This window comes from Dendrobates tinctorius, unplaced genomic scaffold (genome assembly GCF_039654945.1).
Source record: "Dendrobates tinctorius isolate UK_male_01 unplaced genomic scaffold, ASM3965494v1 ptg000115l, whole genome shotgun sequence".
Classification (NCBI taxonomy): domain Eukaryota; kingdom Metazoa; phylum Chordata; class Amphibia; order Anura; family Dendrobatidae; genus Dendrobates; species Dendrobates tinctorius.
Window position 1 is genome coordinate 3217513 of NW_027361783.1, and position 21356 is coordinate 3238868.

General features: G+C 42.1%; 1 protein-coding gene across 1 annotated transcript in view; it reads right to left on the reverse strand.

The window, feature by feature from the left end:
* JARID2 (jumonji and AT-rich interaction domain containing 2) overlaps positions 1 to 21356 on the reverse strand; it is a 192560-nt gene that overhangs the window by 111151 nt on the left and 60053 nt on the right. Inside the window, exon 2 of the mRNA XM_073589950.1 lies at positions 6608 to 6743. Coding sequence (XP_073446051.1) covers positions 6608 to 6743 — 136 coding nt within the window. The remainder of the gene's footprint in view (positions 1 to 6607; positions 6744 to 21356) is intronic.

The window sequence follows — 21356 nt, forward strand, 5'->3', positions numbered from 1 at the left end:
CGACGACCTGTTCCAGGAGGGACTATGGACGTTGTGAGCCATGAGTCTAGCCCCATCCTTGTGATAACACATCGTCTGGGATTCCAATCAAATGAAACATCACAGGAAGTGAAGTAAAAAAAAAAAAAAAAACATTTAGGGATTAGCAGTATAGCGAGAAGTGTAGGAGATTTTATAAATAAAGCCAATTATAAAAGTGCCTATGGTAAAAATAAATATTCATAAAGGACATTTTAGGTATCATACCACCCCTTTTAACTGAGAATTTCTCAGTCAACTCAATATGAACTCGCTATGAATCACAAGTGAAAGTGTAGGCCCCTTAAAAAATTGTGAGGAAAGAATGGTTTGAGATGATGAGGAAAAAACTAATATATTAAACACCTTCTCCACGGTATTCACGGTGGAGAATAAAATGCTAGGTGAAATGCCGAGAGACAAAGAAAACCCTATATTAAGGGTCACCAATCTATACCAATAAGAGGTGCAAAACCGGCTAAATAAGATTAAAATAGATAAATCTCCGGGTCCACATGGCATACACCCACGAGTACTAAGAGAACTAAGTAATGTAATAGACAAACCATTATTTCTTATATTTAGGGACTCTATAGCAACGGGGTCTGTTCCACAGGACTTTCACATAGCAAATGTGGTGCCAGTATTCAAAAAGGGCTCTAAAAGTGAACCTGAAAATTATAGGCCAGTAAGTCTAACCTCTATTGTTGGTAAAATATGTGAAAGGTTTCTGAGGGATGTTATTCTGGATTATCTCAAAGAGAATAACTGTTTAACTCCATATCAGCATGGGTTTATGAGGAATCACTCCTGTCAAACCTATCTAATCAGCTTTTATGAAGAGGTAAGTTATAGACTGGACCAAGATGAGTCATTGGACGTGGTATATCTTGATTTTTCCAAAGCGTTTTATACCGTGCCACACAAGAGGTTGGTACACAAAATGAGAATTCTGGGTCTGGTGGAAAATGTGTGTAAATGGGTAACTGGTTTAGTGATAGAAAGCAGAGGGTGGTTATAAATGGTATATTCTCTAACTGGGTCGCTGTGACCAGTGGGTTACCATAGGGGTCGGTGTTGGGACCTATTCTCTTCGACACATTTATTAACCATCTGGTAGAAGGTTTACACAGTAAAATATCGATATTTGCAGATGATACAAATCTATGTAAAGCAGTCAATACAGGAAAAGATATTATTCTGCTACAGATGGATTTGGATAAGTTGGAGGCTTGGACCGAAAGGTGGCAGATGTGGTTTATCAATGATAAATGTAAGGTTATACACATGGGAAGAAGGAATCAATATCACCATTACACACTTAACAGTAAACCACTGGGTAAATCTGACATGGAGAAGGACTTGGGGATCCTAGTTAATGATAAACTTACCTGGAGAAGCCAGTGCCAGGCAGCGGCTGCCAAGGCAAACAGGACCATGGGGTGCATTAAAAGAGGTCTGGATACACATGATGAGAGCATTATACTGCCTCTGTACAAATCCCTGGCTAGACCGCACATGGAGTACTGTGTACAGTTTTGGGCACCGGTGCTCAGGAAGGATATAATGGAACTAGAGCGAGTACAAAGGAGGGCAGCAAAATAAAGGGGATGGGGGAGCTACAATACCCAGGGAGATTAGCAAAATTAGGATTATTTTAGTCTAGAAAAAAACAGGGGAGATCCAATAACCATGCATAAGTATATAAGGGGACAATACAAATATCTCTCCGAGGATCTGTTTATACCAAGGAATTTGACGTTCACATGGGGGCATTCTTTGCGTCTGGAGGAGAGAAGGTTTTTCCACCAACATAGAAGAGGATTTTTTACAGTTAGGGCAGTGAGAATCTGGAATTCCCTGCCTGAGGAGGTGGTGATGGCGAACTCAGTCGAGAGGTTCAAGAAAGGCCTGGATGTCTTCCTGGAGCGTAACAATATTTTATCTTACAGTGATTAGGTTCTTCAAAAGGACACAGATCTGGGAAATTATTCTGACAAAATATATGCTGAACTGGATGGACAAATGTCTTTTTTTTTCGGCCTTGCTAACTATGTTACTATGATGGTCTGGAGGGGAGTTTGTGATTCATGTTTTTTTCTGAGCGCCTGCTCAGGTGATTTATGACCATAATGCATATGACAGTTGAATGTGACGTTAAAACAAAGCCTATAAAAGCCAAATGGTGCAAAACTATAATAAAGCTCAATAGTCGATGTAGTCCCCAGAGGTTGACTTGTAGTTCTAATGAAGACTCATGCTGGGAAAAGAGACTTCCTGTTCTATACAGAGCAGCATAGAAGGATTCAGCTAGTCAGTTTTTAATCAAGTGATGTCATACTTACTAGAAAAAGAGAAGAATTAGCTGTAGAAAGGCAAAATGAGCAATTGTAAGTGCACAACAGTGCTATATAATATGATGACTGCCATATACGAAGATAAAAACTTTGATGGGAGGAGTGCTTTGTTAAGCAGTTTTCTCCCGACTTTATAAGGCAATCAATTTGCAGGCATATACTAGTGATATTTTGACTTGAGGGAAGCGTTGTCAATATGACGAGATGGCACGTGGGGACGAGCTACGTAGAAATCAATAGATGAACCGCATATTCTGGTTCTGCTGCTTTTTACCAGACACCGTCCCCTTTATAATGTTGGCTGAAGCAAGCTTGGGACCCAGACAAGTGAGTCTGCACTTTGTTATAGTAACCAAGGGGATGCTTTGTGGCTCCACTTTGTGATGCTATTTGCTGACAAGAGCTCCATAAATCTTTGTATGTAAATACTGGCCGAGCCCCTGAAATAATGCATACATTCCAGAGTGCTTAAATGGTAATAGGTGTTGGCAGAAGCCCTGCATTGATTTATGACTTGGTGGCTCGGGTATTTATACTGAGGTGAAGGAGGACAAATAACTGGGCCCCAAGCACTCATCTCCCTGCTGACTGCCTCCAAGGGTAATTCAGGTCAACGACAGGTCTACAGTGAGCTGCGTGAGACAGAAGTTCAGCTTCAGATACCAAACTTTGATGAGGTATTAAACTTGCAGAATATTTTTGTAACTAGAGATCACATTGCTGAAGCCATATTGTAGGGGGAGCATTATCAGTTTACCTTACAAACATAGGTCGCACGCCAACAGTGCTTGTTGAGAAGCCCATCACTTTGGCAAAAATAGAGCGGCATTGACTATGTTCAAGAGTTAATGCACCCTCTGACGCAGATAACTTAATAGAATACGATAACGGAAGTCTAATCTGATCCAAAACTATAGCGAAAGGGAATTCGATCGATCTGAACGGGAATGGCAGGATTTGGCCATGTGCACAGATGTGACAACAATTACAGCAAGCTGGTGTGCAATTGTAATTTTTGGCTGTGCGTTTTTTTGGTATGCCTTGTTAGAATGCCATAAACAAGCACTGAAAAATATTAAACTAGTTAGTGCCAAGTAAGTATGCCAAGTCACAAAAGGCCAAATCAACAAATCGCACTAGACGACAACGCAGTCGCCTGCACATCACACAGTCTTCACACATTCAGATCAACCACAGACGTTTATGTGAACATGGACCACAACCCCCAAATACCTCACTCCTAGTAGTAAGGTCATGTCAAGGCTCTGGGTTGTAATGACATAAGGTTGACGTTTTGTGTGAGAGGACCTGCCATGTACCTGTCACTACATACAGCGTCACACCTATTGTGTAAGAGAACCTGTCATGAAGTGTACACCCTCTGCTCTACAGCGGAAAACCTGGGACATACCTTCTACGAAGCGAGGAGTGAGGCGCTACCTCGAAGAGCAGGTCGCTTCATACATGGAACTTACACAATCTGTACACACAAACAATACCTTACTAAGAAACAAGGATCAAGACGCTACCTCGAAGAGCAGGTTGATTCCTACTCACTACTTACACCATCTTTTACACAGGGAGGATAAAAATTATCCTTAGGGTATGCGCACTCACCAAAATCCAAGCAAAAACAATTTCAAGAACTGACAGTCCGTTATTGGAGCAGCAGTCATTTTTTGTAACAACGCATTATTAAATGTAACAAATGAGGATGTTTTTATATAAGGAAGCATGGTTATATAGGCCCTTGTTTCCCTTCTTGGAGGGATTGGATAGTCCTGTTATGCTACACACAAAAGTGGATCCAATCCACACGTTGATCTGCGGCAGTTCCAACTGCAGGTTCACAGCAGACATTTCCAATGGGATGGAAGAATAAGCAAAGACTTCTCCCCTCACTCAGAACCATTGGATATGTACGGATACCATGAACGAAGAAAGTAGTATGTTCTCTACATGAATATTGTAACATGTGTGGCCAGTTTTACTGGATCAGGAGACTAAACTTCATACAATATGAGACAATATGCCCGTTATCATTATGTATTAAAGGGAACCTGTTACTGGACTCCTGCTGCCAAATCTGTAAACTGCATGAATCAGACCTGGGTTGGTTTTCTCTGAAACGCCAGTGGGAAACCACAGCCAGTGACGACGCTAGTCCGGTGTACACAACTGGGCAAAACATGTTAATGACCTAGAGCAGTGCCTGAGAAGCCGACTGGGGGCAGCAATGGACTAGTCTATCCATTCCAATGGATCCCAGCATGCCCCACACACTACATGTGCAATCATATATAGCCAGGCTCTGATTCCTGCATTGATCTCATGAATGAAAACCTATTAACCCCCTTTTCCGATATGGCGATCCTGCTTTTTCTTTTCTTCTAGAAGGCAAAACTTTTTTTTTAGATTTTCATCCACATAGCCATAGGAGGGCTTGTTTTGTTTTTTGGGTTTTTTTTAAGAGATGAGTTGTAGTTTTGAAAAGAACCATTCAATGTACAGGAAAAAAAAGTGCAGTAAAAAAAAAAAAAAAAAACAGGACTCCACAATTTATTTACACAGCGCTTTACAGATTTTATCAACACTGTCCTCATTGGGGTTCACAATCTAAATTGTTTAGATTGCTTGGTGAGCTCATATTTTTAGTGATACCATCCTGGGGCAAAAATGAGGTTTTCATTGCTAATCACTTTTTTGTTGCAGCTACCAAAAAATCCCCAATTCTAGCATTTTGATTATTTCATCATCATCATCATATAGCTTACCAATGAAGTTAATTAATGATAGAATATATTTTTTATGACGTTATTTTTAAAGGGGAAAGAGGAGGAAAATAAAAAAGTTTAACATTTTTTTCTTTCATTATTCCATTTTATAGTCCGCTTTGAAGTCTGCAAACTTCGTGCATTGCAGTGTATAGTGGAAAAAAAAGTTATACTGTAAAGTCCACCCACAGAGGGTGCTTCGCAGGAGGACCAAGATGGCAGCAATGCGGACTCTTAGCAGACCCCCAGCTACCTGCCATATCAACCTGTCAGCTCCACGTAATCGCATCAAGGGAAGCTGGAGCAAGATGGTGACTGTGGATCACAGCTTGTGTTGGGAAGGGGTTAAAGTACAATTCAGTTATTATTTTTGACCATCACATTATATATAGTTCAGCAATAGATCTGATCTTCCAATAGCCACCATCCCAGTCTTGATTGCCAACTTTGCTGCCGCTTCTTGATCCAATCTATGCCAGCATTATTAATACCCTATATCCTTTGTAACCAAGAAAATATGTAATTGCTACCACCATATAGGTTTCCTCATCCAATAAATTGTATTGGTAATAATCTCTCATTATTGCAAGGGGAAGCTGCATTTCTAGCAGCTGCCGGATCACATGCAGTAAGTCAGGTGACAGACCAGCGACAATCCTCTTATAGAGCAGCGCTCTGTTCCAGCTCACAGAGGTGTCCAGAGGAGGGGCACCACTCTTAATTCCTTTTAGATGACTATGTAAAATTATATTGGTCTCATATCATGCCTTAAAATTCAAAAGGTCAGATTGCAAACTCTTGTGACCATCACCTTTTGGGAAAACAGGATACCTGATCCATAGTCTGGAGAAGTAACCACACATTTTTGTGGCTCTCTCCATTCAAGTTGCAGTAATATACAAGTGTGACAAAATAGTTACGTTGGGAGAGAAACGTAAAGGGAACCTGACAGCTGATGCATGCAACGCAAGCCATGAGCAGCATGTATCAGGCACTGGCTGTATGTTGTCAGCCATGTATGTTTGAGTCAAACCCTGCGGCGTTTCACAGAAACACATTTTAAAAGCCATCTGAAACCATGGGATGCTAGATGGACAGGTGGGTCCATGGCGGCTTGGCCCCGCCTGCTGCCAGTGATTGACCGGTCTCTCCAAATACATGCACGCAGAGAGAGACCTGTCACTTGAGGGAAGTGGACTGGAAGAAGCCACCAAGGACCGACCAGCACAACTAAAGTATGTCTTCCTCAGAAACACTGCAGCATTTCAGAGTCAAAACATACTTGCCCGAGACGTGTAGCCGTATAGCTGGCGACTGATGCATGCTGCCCGTGGATTAGGAAGCATGTATCAGCTGTCAGGTTCTCTTTACAATAGCTTGGAAGAGGTGAAACAGTATAGTTTTTTTCACGATCAACTGGGGCATAAGGAAAATGTGGAGATACCATTTTCGACTCACCTTTTGGAGTTTTGAAGCTCCCATTAATACAGTCATCACTTTGCCTTTTCTGTGCAGTCTTGAACTCTTTGAGAGACAGATATAGCACCTTACGCACCACCCTTTCTTCTGACCACGGGATACCATCACTGTCATCCTATAAAAGAACAAAAACATACCTCTTATATACACATAGAAAATACAACACTAGTCAATTGGTATTAGAAGCATATTTAGCTTTAAGAGAACCGATCATTCTCTTTAGACAGTGTTTACATTTCCAGATCACTTGCTTTACATTTTTTTCATTATTATAGACCCATCCTTGAATTTCTATCATTTGTGTGAGAGGCGACCAATACGGACCCATTACATGCAAATACATACAAAACTTTAATTACAGGCTGTGAGGTTTTTTTTGCACTTCTTTTTATACCCAATTAACCCTTGTATACTCACCTAAACAGCTACTGGGAGAGTCACAGTGATCACATTATATAACAACATACTCATTGTTATCACTTAACCTTGGGATCTAACCCCGACTCCAGATTCTGGCCCGATTCCAAGTTCTGTGTTAAGTCTCCACTCTTGGAGTGGCCTCTGACATTACAGCCCTCTCAATCAGCAGAGGAAAATTGCACAAATAATTGCAGAGTCAGCACAAAGATGACCAGCTGGAAATGATTCTGAAGGTATGTATGCTTCTAGGAATGAGCCTAAATACAACTCCCTGGGGACGTGCGGAATAAGCGGACACGTGCTTAAAAAGTATACACACAACCTTTGTTTGATTTTATTATGAAAAGATCAGCCCTCCCCAATGTAAGGTATAACGGTGCCAAGTCAAAGTCGTTCTGGGTGGCAATGCCAAGGCAACATTCATTTACAACTACATTACTGACCAGGTGGAACAATTCTGATTTCCTTATATTTCAGAAGCACAAAATGCTAAACTCTGCCTCATTAGGGTCGTCTACATATTTTAAAGTCCATATTAAACTCTTATGTAACCTAGTTTGTTCCGGATTGCAGCAGTGTTTTTAATTGTTATGTAACCTTATTAGTTTCATCTCAAAGGGAACCTGTCAAGATGATTTTACTTCCGAAACCGGTGGTACATCAGGACAAGTCGTGGTGCAGCTATAAAATATGCCTGGGGCGGATTGGGGGCACTCGGCGGGCAAAGACACTTCCCCTATGCACTTTAGGTTGTAAGCTTGATTGTTCAGCCCTAGCACAGCAGAATACTACAAAAATCAGGTTTTTGGATGTATATATTTTTCATGTAAAAAAAACCAAAAACTTCATAGGACCGCGTAAGCCAATAGATAAAAAAAAAAAATAATAATCAAAATTTACAGTTGATACCTACAATATTAATTATATTATAAACTGAAAATACATTTGCATCAGTGTTTTTTACAGGATGCCTTTGTATTAGACAGCATAGTTTAATGTATGGATTTAAGAACAAATAAAAAAAACACACCTACGGTATATCTAAAATACACCAGCTTTTCCCAAAAGACCCTATTTTGGCCTCAGGGTTCCCATATAAACACGGAGTAGTAGGAAGTATTATTCAGAAGAAGTGCATATTCTCCTCTGGTCCTCAACTTTTCCAGTTCTAGGCTCCATCATCTACCCAAACTCCAGTCCTCACGGCCCACCAGAGATCATGTTCTCAGGATTTCCTTAGTATTGCACAGGTGATGGAGGTATCATCAAGGCCTCAGGAATTCTCTCACCTGTGCAATACTATGGAAATCCTGAAAACATGACCTGTGGGGCCCCTAGGACTGGAGCTTGAGAAGCACTGATCTACACAAAGTCTTCGGCCTCTTGACAAACACAATCTTTAGAAAGCCGATCAGCAGCACTTTTTAAACCTGTACATTTCCCTGATGCACAGAGCTAAGGTTTTACCCAGTTCTGTACATCAACCCAAAACGTGAAACTATTTATGCCAAGAACAAGTTTAGAAATGTGTTCATAAAGTGGTTGCGATGCTGGAGAAAGGCACAAAAAAAATCTCTTGATGCAGTATTTGCAAACGTTCTTTATTGCACTACGCGTTTCAGTGCTGAACCAAAGCCAGGGTAACACCCACGTAAGTTTCGAAATGAAGGGGGAAAAATAAGGAGGGTGAAGAAACTGTTTCGTCGACCACTTTTTTTTTTTCAAATTAGAATCTTAATCCCTATATATGTGTTCCTGTACATGTACATGTCACTTGTTGCGTTTTATCAATCGAGAAAGGTGTCGAAATGCATAGTGCAATAATGAATCTTTGCAAACACCGCAGCACGAGATTTTTTTTCCTCCTTCGGCAGCGCAGCCACTTTTTAACATGTTTTTAATCTTCTAAATCCGCTTCTACTACGTAGCTTCTTGTGTTCTCCCTTCCCATTATAAAGGAAAAGATGAAGGTAGTCCTGGCTAGTTATGTCACTGTGCATATGGCTGCCCTGACTACTACTGCCTAAGATGTCTGACAAGCTTACACTCCATGCAGATGGCTTGGCAGCCTCGCAACATCTTTTTAGGCAGGCTCAGCTGGTGGTCAGGGCGCTTGGGACTTGCCATACTTGTGCTGTGCCAAATTTGATCTCCTACAGCCAGTGTTAACCCAATTTTAGGTGCAGAGTGAGCGGCACTTCTCACCTTTGATAAAACCCGCTGGAGTGGTGCGTTATAGGTGCAGTGGAGCCTCCAATGCCGCAGACTTCTTCCTGCCGTCGCCCATTCACAGCCTATTACAATCTTACAGTAAATATGCAATGTGCCTTTTGCTTTTAAACAAACGCTGGAAAAATTAACCCGCAGTTCTGTCGATTATTTTCCTTTTGTTAATGAATCTCCACTGATCCATTATTTATTACAGGCACAATGTAAAGTCATTACCTGCTGTGCTGGAATTCCTGTTGGCTGTAATAACTGACAGATCTCACTACTCGAGCAGCGCCATAATGAGATTATGGAAACAACTGCTGAATTAGGTTAAGTGCTCATTGGATTTTATTTTCTTTGAACAGTATTTGTCACTTTGACACTGACACCAGGCTGCACTCGGTGATACACAAGACCCCATCACTGCACCCACCATTTTCAGAAAGGTTCGGCTGTAAAGGAAGCGCTCATAGTACACGTTCCCTACTTTATTATTAGAGGCCATCACATATCCCACTGCTGTTTATGCCGGGTTTAAAATAGGTGTAAGGAAGCTTTTTGGATTTCTTTCCATACCAGACCGCAGCAGGAAGAGTGGTTTCACAAGGCTGCAAGCCTTATGTTTCTTGGCCCTCGCAGGCCTTCGCTCCACAATAAACCCCAGTCTTGTGCTACATTGTGCTACAATTGGAAGTCAAATCCCAGACTCTATGGGTTTCTATCAATGCCTACATACTGAGTCATTAATGGTCAGTACTTTCTGACAACGTGATCCCATTTGATGGATGGTGCACTAAATATACAATGTGTAAATCAATTTATGTGAAAATCGTAAAAAACAAAATCATTTCAAGGTGTCAACCAGTAAGGGCCTGAATTAATGTTTTCACGTTAGGCTGTGCTAAAATTTTGAGACCTGGCATTTTCATGCCATTTTCCGCACAGCTCAGGCAAAGTGGGTGGAGCTAGAGTGGGGAGGAGCTTGGCGACCGCCACTTGTCAAATTCATGATGAGTGGGGGTATTCGCTTCTACACAAATGTTATACCAGCAGAGACAGGAGTAGGATTTGTGAGGCACACAGAGGTAGGTGTACACCACGCTTCCTACACTACTTCTTGAATCAGGATCATCTGACACTAGCACATTCTCTCATCAAGACCAGTGTTAACAACGCTAGTTAGTGTTTCCCTTCTGTCTAATCAGATGTCCACTTTTGTTGTTAAAGCGGCTGTGTGGTGAAAACAAGATATCACCTGTCTGCGGGATAGGTGATAAATTGTTGATCCGTATGGATTCAACCACTGGGACATGCATCAATTTGCAGATTGGGGAATTTTTATTTCTGTTACAAAATGGAGTGGCGGGTCAGAAACACAACCGCCACTCCATCCACTCTCTAGGAGACTGCTGAGAAAAAAAAAGCGATCAGCAGCCCCATAGGGAATAAAGGAATGAAGCGGTGGTCCTGCACGTGCAATGTCGCTCCATTCCAACAGGGACACAAGTGCCTATTCTGCTGATCAGTGCAGGCTCCTGCAAATCAATTCCTTTTTTCTCTGGACAACCCCTTTAAGTGGAATCGAGTAGAGACATATGATTACATTGAAACTCTTAGTAGTCACTCTGCTCCTGTTATAACATTCTGAAACTTATAGTGCTGACAGAATGCGGATGAGGAGGAACCGCCTACTGAAAATGAGTCCATAACACGTAGTAGGTCTTATTCAGGCGTCAATGTTTTCCACATACCCAAAAAATGCTACTGGTGTCATCGGTGATTTGAATCCGTGTGTTGTCAGTGTGTCATCAGTGTTTATCACATATGGATAAATTACAAAGCTTCTCCTATCCTTTGCCATGTTAAACACGGCGAGCACATGAATGGCACACTGATGCACGTTTTTCACAGATCCATAGACTTGTATAGGCACGTTTCACCCGTGCTGCCAGAAAAAAATAAAACAGACATGTCTCCGTGATTATTGCAAGGACACACAAGCTCCACGAAAAACACGAACATGGGAATGGCGGCATAGATGATAAAGGGCACGAGTTCTATCTGTGACAAAACACGGAAATAATGCGTGAATAACTGAAACCTAAATGAGGCCTTACAGAGATAGGTGGAAGATGGCTGAAATAATACCGTACAATGATACATGCACCCTTGGTTTGGGGTGTACTTTTCAGTGCTGGCCTTGTAGGATCTAATGCAGAGTGAAGCCAATGACAAAAGACAGGATGTGACACCGGATGGCGGGGAAACAGGACAATACACCACAATGGAATCATTAGGCGAGTATGACACAATGAACCAGCAAATGAATCATTATGACATGGCTGTGACAACCTCTGAAGGCTTTGTGGAGTTGGGATTGATTTGTATTGTTGGAAAATGATCACCTCCCATGTATTAAACCCACAAAAATAGGGAAGAAACAAGTCCGTGCTAATATGCTCATGTTATGTGATGTAAGAGAGAAGAGGAATTCCTATTGCTCAGCATAATAAAGGGCTGGTGCAGTTACAATAGCTGTGATTCACATCTGACATGGTGGATTCTTTTCTGTGTGAGTCACAGCATAACATGTGCAAGCGGCTGAATTTACAAGTCAGCATCTCCTTTGTAAACAGTCAGCAGCACCCTCCCTCCCTCGCCTGCTGCAGAATTAAAGGTCCAGGTCTGCTGATGGAAGCAATAAGGGGCTGCTGGCTGCTATCTGTGACAAAGATAGAAGAATGGAGCCATAGTCAGGGAAAAGGCTAGCACTGCACAGCTTGTGACGGCCTGGCCACTAACTGCAGACATCCGCTAAATCATATTTGCTGCTCTGCTTCCCATGCATCTGGAACAACATAGAAAGCCGTTACATCCAGGAGAGAAGATTAGGCTAAGATCATAAAAGCTTATACGTGGTGCATTACTGTGCCCCTTTCACACCCCACACCAGCACAGCTTTGTTCCATGCTCGCGTATGTGACATTTGCGTCCCCTTTTTAAAATGTCAGCGTACCATTTAAAACTTCCCAAACAAAAGAAAAAAAAAGCGGAAAAACACGTGTTACTACTTAAAAAATCCCATGAATGCTTTCATTGCTCGCCAGAAATATCCAGAGGGCCATTGACTGAGAAACTTCAATTTACAAGGTCAGAAGCAGCTACAATAACGCTACAAGAGGAGAAGATTTCAAGGCCGACACTCGGAGCAAAGGATTCCCACCACCTCCATGCTGATCCGATCCCACAAATGACTAATGCATCATCATATTAGCTGAGTGTATCACATACCGCTCGTCTATTCATATTCTACTCCTTTCTTTCCAGCTACTTTAACATGGGATACACTGGTGAACCCACTAAGAATCAATCCAAGCCATTCAATAACACCAAATTGGTGAACGTAAGGGGTTGGCTCACGTCCCATTTCAGCACTTTTGTGCCTCATAATCAAGGAACGTTCCCTGTGTAAACACCAAAGGTGGTCTTCGAGCTCTTTTGGCTTCCCCTGGGCAGGTAGAGATTGTGGTGTTGGGAGTCAATGGCCTCCGTATCCCACTGAAAGACTATGCAATGGCTATTGCAGCCTTCCAATCTTCCTGATATACATGTCTAGTTGATGGCTCAGATGTGGTGTAAAAAAAACAAACAAAAAAAAAGCTTAAAATTATCCTATAATGGATGGAGCACGAATGCGTGACCACAGCTTCATTCAAAAGGGGAGCTGCAGAGTCCTGTTTTCCGGAACGCTGGGACCCCCGACAATGAGTAAGTCATTAATCCTTGGATAGGGCGATACATTTCTAACTTTGTACAAGTAGAACCACTGGAGGTCTGGATTTTGCGGTTGAAATGTTAGATCCCAATATTGCATTCTGAAACAGAGCTGACCATTACATTTAGCTGTAGTGTTTCTGAATAGGATGGCAACGAATGAAAAAAAATATATATATTTAAGACAAGATGGGCAAAATGTATAAAATGTCTTTGAGGGTAAGTTTCTATATATCAAAAACAGCACATTTGCTGCATTTCACATTGCTAGCATAATGCAAGACATTAATACCGTATCTCTAGTACATGAGATGTATCCACAGCCATAAACTCACAAGAGCTGCAGGTTTCAGATCTACAGCAAACAAATTTATACTGCGGATGTAGAAGCAAATTTCACTATTTGCAACGCAAAGTGAGGAATGTGCAGCTCCCCTGCTCCCTCTTTGCAATGACACCCAGAGGATAAATCCCACTGCAAGTGGTCCACAGTTGAGAATATTACTTGGGAACATACCCATAGAAGTATAGCCAGCGTCCAAGACTTGGGACATATGGATAAAATATCCATATACATGTCGGATTGGGGTTCCAACAGCCCACCAGTAACTTCAACTCTAGGGTCCCACTTTTCAGCTACATGCAAATTTTGACTTAAGCCTCATTCACTGCACTGCAGCCTTGCAGCGCTGGGAGTCCTGGGTTTGAATCCCACCAAGGACAACATCTGCAAGGAGTTTGTATGTTCTTCCCTTGTTTGCGTGGGTTTCCTCCGGGCTCTCCGGTTTCCTCCCATATTTCAAAGACATACTGATAGGGACTTTGGATTGTGAGCCCCATCGGGGACAGTGATAATGTGTGCAAACTGTAAAGCGCTGCGGAATATGTTAGCGCTATATAAAAATAAAGATTATTATTCACAAATTTCTTTAGTAATAAACAGGGTTGATTAGTAAATTAATAAGATGCTTCCTTTGTCTGTACATGGTGAATCACATGTATTGTGCCAAGTACTGCTCATATAAGAGGGTGGTGGTCCTCTTCTGCACAGGGGCCCACCAGAGGATTCTCCTGTTTTCCTGTGGGCCAGTCCGAGCCATACAAGGAATGGGGAAATCACAGTAAAGTGCTCTGTTGTAGTGTGAGAAAGCTCCAATCTAATATATAAAGCTCAAGTGTGTGTATGTATGTATGTCCGGGATTGGCATCTGCACCATCGCAGCTATAGCCACAAAATTTTGCACAGTCACACGTCTGGACCCCAAGAGCGTCATAGGCTATGTTGTGAGGCAAAATTTTAACCCCGCGCGTTCCAATTCACCAAACAATTTGGCCTATTATTCTTATCATTTCTATGGTGTTATCGTCCTTCTGTAAAGCTGGAAATAACACAATTTATTACCGTGCCAACACAGACTGCAGGGGGAGCCCAGTATCACACAGGAGAGGATTAGAGATTAGATACACAGCTCAGCAGGCGGTATCACACAGGATAGGATTAGATACACAACTAAGCGGTCAGTATCACACAGGATAGGAATAGATACACGGCTCAGCAGTCAGTATCACACAGGATAGGATTACATACAAGGCTCAGCAGTCAGTATCACACAGGATAGGAATAGATACACGGCTCAGCAGTCAGTATCACACAGGATAGGATTACATACAAGGCTCAGCAGTCAGTATCACACAGGATAGGAATAGATACACGGCTCAGCAGTCAGTATCACACAGGATAGGATTACATACAAGGCTCAGCAGTCAGTATCACACAGGATAGGAATAGATACACGGCTCAGCAGTCAGTATCACACAAGAGAGGATTAGACACACGGCTCAGCAGTCAGTAACACACAGGATAGGATTACATACAAGGCTCAGCAGTCAGTATCACACAGGATAGGATAGGAATGGATACACGGCTCAGGAGTCAGTATCACACAGGATAGGATTACATACAAGGCTCAGCAGTCAGTATCACACAGGATAGGAATAGATACACGGCTCAGCAGTCAGTATCACACAGGATAGGATAGGAATAGATACACGGCTCAGCAGTCAGTATCACACAAGAGAGGATTAGACACACGGCTCAGCAGTCAGTAATACACAGGATAGGAATAGATACACGGCTCAGCAGTCAGTATCACACAGGATAGGATTACATACAAGGCTCAGCAGTCAGTATCACACAGGATAGGAATAGATACACGGCTCAGCAGTCAGTATCACACAGGATAGGATAGGAATAGATACACGGCTCAGCAGTCAGTATCACACAAGAGAGGAGTAGACACACGGCTCAGCAATCAGTAACACACAGGATAGGATTAGATACACAGCTCAGCAGTCAGTATCACACAGGACAGGATAAGAATAGATACACGGCTCAGCAGTAAGTATCACACAGGATAGGGTTAGATACACTGCTCAGCAGTCAGTATCACACAGGATAGGATTACATACAAGGCTCAGCAGTCCGTAACACACAGGATAGGATTAGATACACAGCTCAGCAGTCAGTATCACACAGGATAGGATTAGATACATGGTTCAGCAGACAGTATCACACAGGATAGGATTAGATACACAGCTCAGCAGAAAGTATCACACAGGACAGGATAGGAATAGATACACGGCTCAGCAGTCAGTATCACACAGGATAGGATTAGATACATGATTCAGCAGACAGTATCACACAGGATAGGATTAGATACACAGCTCAGCAGTCAGTATCACACAGGACAGGATAGGAATAGATACACGGCTCAGCAGTAAGTATCACACAGGATAGGGTTAGATACAAGGCTCAGCAGTCAGTATCACACAAGAGAGGATTAGACACACGGCTCAGCAGTCAGTATCACACAAGAGAGGATTAGACACACGGCTCAGCAGTCAGTATCACACAGGATAGGATTAGATACATGGTTCATCAGACAGTATCACACAGGATAGGATTAGATACACAGCTCAGCAGAAAGTATCACACAGGATAGGGTTAGACAGATACACGTTGTTTATCAAAAGGCTCTTGAATGAGTTGAAAATAAAATACTATCAATACTTGGGTAATAGTTTAGTTAATTTGTGTTGCAAATCTGTAGTGTTGAATATATGATGTGAAATGTTTTTCTGTGCAATATAATCATTATAATTTGTTATAACTAACCACAGTTGGTTAATATGCCCAGGCAACGCTGGGCTCTTCAGCTCAGCTAGTAATACTATAAACCCGCTTTTAATAATCAATTGAAAAGGTACATACTAACCGCTAAGTAAGCCTTAACAGAGATTCCCATACAAAATAGAGCCTGTTGGGATTAACGCTGAGCAAATTTGTTCAGGTTCCCGCTTATTCGTCCAGCTATAGCGCTTACCGAATAAGCTGCAGAGGGAACCCGGCTTCCTGGATCGCGGTGCCGATCAGCTGATTGGTCGTATCGATCCAGGAAGCTGGGTTCCCTCTGCAGCTTATTCGGTAAGCGCTCTAGCTGGCCGAATAAGAGGGAACCCGAACAAATTCACTCAACTCTAGTTGGGATGTAGAATAATCCTACAAACCCTATTAAATGTACTATCCTAGTGTTAACAGGACTATCATAAGATACGGATGTTCTACAAGGGAAACAACACCATAATGTCTAAATCAATTAGGCAAAATAATCACCAAAAACAAAAATCAGTGTTTGGACATGAAGAAAATAACAGCAGGTAAAAATCACACCAAGTACATATCACATATGAAGCAAATAGGACCGAGTCAACAGCACATACTATCCTACAGAACACTAAAGCCCCTTTATGTTTTATCACAGATTGTGGGAGTACCAACGCGTTTCAGCCATCCATATGTCAGTTTCTTCAGAGACCCCACACTCAAGTAAAAATATAAATAAATGGTAGAAAAGACTCTCAGCCCAATTGTACATGGTTGTGTAAGAAGTGTGATGAACGCTATCTTTGAGTGTAGATATGGAAGATGGATGGCGATGTCCACTAGGTGGAAAAGATACATGGAGTACATCTGAGGCCGCGTGCACATGCTGAGTATTTGTTGAATTTTTTACCTCAGTATTTGTAAGCTAAAACCAGGGGTGGGTGATAAATGCGAAGTGGTGACGTGTCTCTATTATACTTATTCTCTGATCAAATCCTGAGGTAAAAAAAACCTGAACCAAATACTAAACGTGTGCACATGGCCTTATACCGCTTATAACAGCTCCACGCCGTTGGACAGAGGCTGCTTTGGGTACAAAAATTAGCAGAATGGCAGAAATGGGACAATTCTGCCATAAACATCAAAGTTTACCAACTAGCACAAATATAGACTCAATTTCTGAGGAATCTTTAGGTCACTGGTGCAAAAGCCTCTCAAGATGTGCACCTGAAACAGAGGCAACCAGGTCTTCTTGTAGCCACATTTACCAGAACGTAGGGCTGCACGATGACACGATTAGCAATGAAATCTATAGCATTGGCAAACAAGTGTGAAATAAACCAGCGCCAATTACAGTCAAATGGGAGAAATGACATTTTAGTCACGTAATTAACATATGGAGCGGTTCGAGAAGGCACCAAACGACACAAAAGTGAGTGTGGCCAGGGTGGGGCTGCAGCATCTGTGGCAATTACGAGTCGAGGGATTGAAGGGGAAAATGGATTCTACTGAGGGAATAGTCTTTGTAAACTCCACAAGTTCAGCACAGGCCTCGCAGTGGGAAGGGAGGCTTTCATACCGCCGTGTATACAGGTGCAGACACACCAACAATGCAGAGGAGGAGGAAAAAGGCCAGAGAAAATAAAGGAAAACTCTGAAAGCGCGTTAATCTGCTCAACAAGCCATGAACTTAATCGCTGCCCTAATTAGAGCGGGCATCTTGCTACACCAAAAGAATAAGAGGGGACACAAGCGAGAACATCAAAACAGGGGACTCATGATTTAATGACCCTGACTGTATGAGCACATGGTCACATTAAATAACAGCTAATCAACAGGGGCAATCTGGAGTACGCTGTAGAAGCCAAGGGCTAAATTACTACTGAAACACCCTAATAAAAATAACCAGCAGCAAGGCACACTTTAAAATGGAAGATAATAATTTGTTGAAAGTGGGCATAGCTATAAAATATACCCGACTGAACTCCTGGTGTTTCCTCCCTCTACTAATGTACCTATACCCGACATTGCTATTTCTGTGTGTGGTTCCACTGACCCCAAGACCCCGCTGTCTTGGGGTCATACTTGATTCCGAGCTTTCCTTTGCCCCCCACATTCGATCACTGGCTCGCTCTTGTCATCTGCACCTCAAAAACATTTCTAGAATTCGACCTTTTCTTACTTTTGACTCTGCAAAAACTCTTACTGTTTCTCTTATTCATTCTCGTCTATTGTAACTCTCTTCTAATCGGTCTCCCTCTTACCAAACTCTCCCCTCTCCAATCTGTCTTGAATGCTGCAGCCAGGATCATATTCCTCACCAATCGTTACACCGATGCCTCTACCTTGTGCCAGTCATTACACTGGCTACCCATCCACTCCAGAATTCAGTATAAACTTATTACCCTCACCCACAAAGCCCTCCATGGCTCAGCACCACCCTACATCTCCTCCCTTGTTTCAGTATACCACCCTACCTGCGCCCTCCGTTCTGCTTATGACCTGAGGTTAGTATCCTCAGTAGTCAGAACCTCCCACTCCCGTCTCCAAGACTTTACACGTGCCGCGCCAATTCTTTGGAATGCACTTCCCAGGTCAATACGATTAGTCCCCAATCCCCACAATTTTAAGCGTGCCCTGAAAACGCATTTATTTAGACTGGCCTATCGCCTCAACACATTAACCTAATCTATCCCTGTGTGCCACAGCCAAAAGTTTTACCATAACCAGATTTCCCGCATCAAGTTCCCACATGCTTTATGCATCCATTAGCCCTCTGTGTCCGTACTGTTACACACTTAACATTATGGCTGGTCCATACAATCAGGGCAACTGTTACCACCCACCTTTCGTGTCTACCTTTTTCCTCATAGATTGTAAGCTTGTGAGCAGGGCCCTCATTCCTCTTGGTATTTGTTATAATCTATGTGATTATTGTAATGCTGTAATGTCTATTGTCTGTACAAATCCCCTCTGAAATGTAAAGTGCTGCGGAATATGTCGGCGCTATAAAAATAAAATTTATTATTATTATATTATTATTATTATTACCCGACAACATGAAACGCTTACAGTTCAGCGCATCTCACTTTATGGCAGTGTCGTCTGGGATTCTCCAGGCTCCGTTCACATTTACCAGTTGTGCCTGGGCAGTGTTTTATGGGAGACTGATAACTGCTAACATTTTTGGGCACCTGGTATGTAGGGCTTCTTTCTAGCACATGGAAACATCCAACATCTCAAGGGATCCAACTGGACACAATTGTTCCCATACGATATGATTACATCAAGTTTGGCATTTGTGCAAGTCGCAAGAAATCATGGCAGAAGTAAAAGAAATTCTGCTATTAAAAAATACCATAATACAGATTTGCTATAGTTCATCTGTACAGAATTTACTGTTACCATGCATACATAAACTGTGTTTATATTAATTGGCAAATGGGCTTGGCTGAAAATGTCACCTATTGCAGTGGCCTAGGGTGAACGTCACTGACCGTCCAAAACAAACCTATTGTTCTAAATCAGCAGCACTGGGCAATTTCCACGGCAGATTTTCTCTGCATGTAGAGCAGAGTTCTTAGCATGGGTACGGTAATACACTGCAAATTTTTCACCTTTAAATCTGCAGCAGAAAATCTGCTGCACATCAGTACCCGTGGAAAAGTATTCCAAACTTTTCACCTAGTGAGGAAAAGGGGCCAACTAGCAATGATTCTTGCTTATCAAGATCTAAACTGACCCATTCATTAATAACTAGAAATATATTAAAAGAGCATGGCAGAGAACGTCAAAGCACCTCTGGCAGCATATTGGCTTTTTGTCTTTTCGTCTGAGCCCATAGCAGACTCAAATAGAAAAATATGTGCCACACAGTTGGTAGCAATCCACTCCTGGAATTATGCCAACATAAGAAACCAATAACGTAGGATACCCTCCATGTTGTGGTCCACATTTCACCAATGATGAGGATGCTGGTGGGGATGATTGTTGTGGTCCACATTTTGTCAAGGACAGTAGTTGATGGAAAGGGGATACGACAACGTTCAGATCTGATTAGTAAGAAAGAATACAACGGTGGATAGGTAGTTCGCCAAAACTTCTGCAGGAATAAAAATGTCTTGTATACGTTGAAGATGTCAATCGATAAGGTACATGGTACCAACAACATATAAGGCACCTCTTTATAAGCACATGGCGGAACAATGACCGTGACAAAATACGGTGGTTATCGCACATCTTGGTGCTGCCGAGCATTTTAACGTCTAGTTTAACCTTTGTATGGAATAAAATGATTTGTTACTTTCCAGATATTGCTCCATTCAATCCTGTATATATATATATATATATATATATATATATATATGAAGCACGTGGAGCTTATTGGGTGATTTCGGCAGATCTTTCCAGGGCCATTAATTGCCCTGTGTATTTTCACAGATCTGCTGGTAAAAGGAGCACTTCCTCTTTTTTTTTTTTTTTTTTTTAGACAATGAAAGCCGAAAGCCCAGGGACATGTGATCTCTGCAGCAGCAATGTGGAGCTCTGGAGACAGCATGTCTACAAACATGACTGGAGCGAAAGTAATCTGCCTACTCACAAGAATGGGGGCCCATACAAGTACACATCACATATCTGCGACCTCCTAGAAGCCGGTGTGTCTGTCATGTGTAGTAACTACACAGTACTACTAGTGAAGAAAGAGAGGCGCAATGCCCCTCTCTGCCCATACAGAAAAGCTGCATGATCAGCTGGAGAGTACGTGCAGTGTGTGCTGCTCTATGCAGTGAGCCATGGCGGCACGACTCCATCATGAGAAAAATCGCCAATTGTGGAGAGAAACTGTGTCAGATGAAACAATCAGCACACGGTCCGGGCGGCGGACAGCGTGGTCTTGTTGCTCCAATTCTAAGCTCTAAGTTATTAGAAAAAAGATCTAATAAAATTATTAAAAGATCTATAAAAGTAACCAGCTGAAATACTGCAAAGCATGACTGAAGAGTATTGCCACTAAATAGCACAATGCACATTAGGCCATGTTCCCACAATGAGTTTTGGTGGTTTTTTTTGTTTTTTTACACTCCATATATTTTGGAAAAAAATGCAAGTAACTATTTTATTTAACAGGTGAAGAAATGGGGCAGAAAATCTGCAACATTA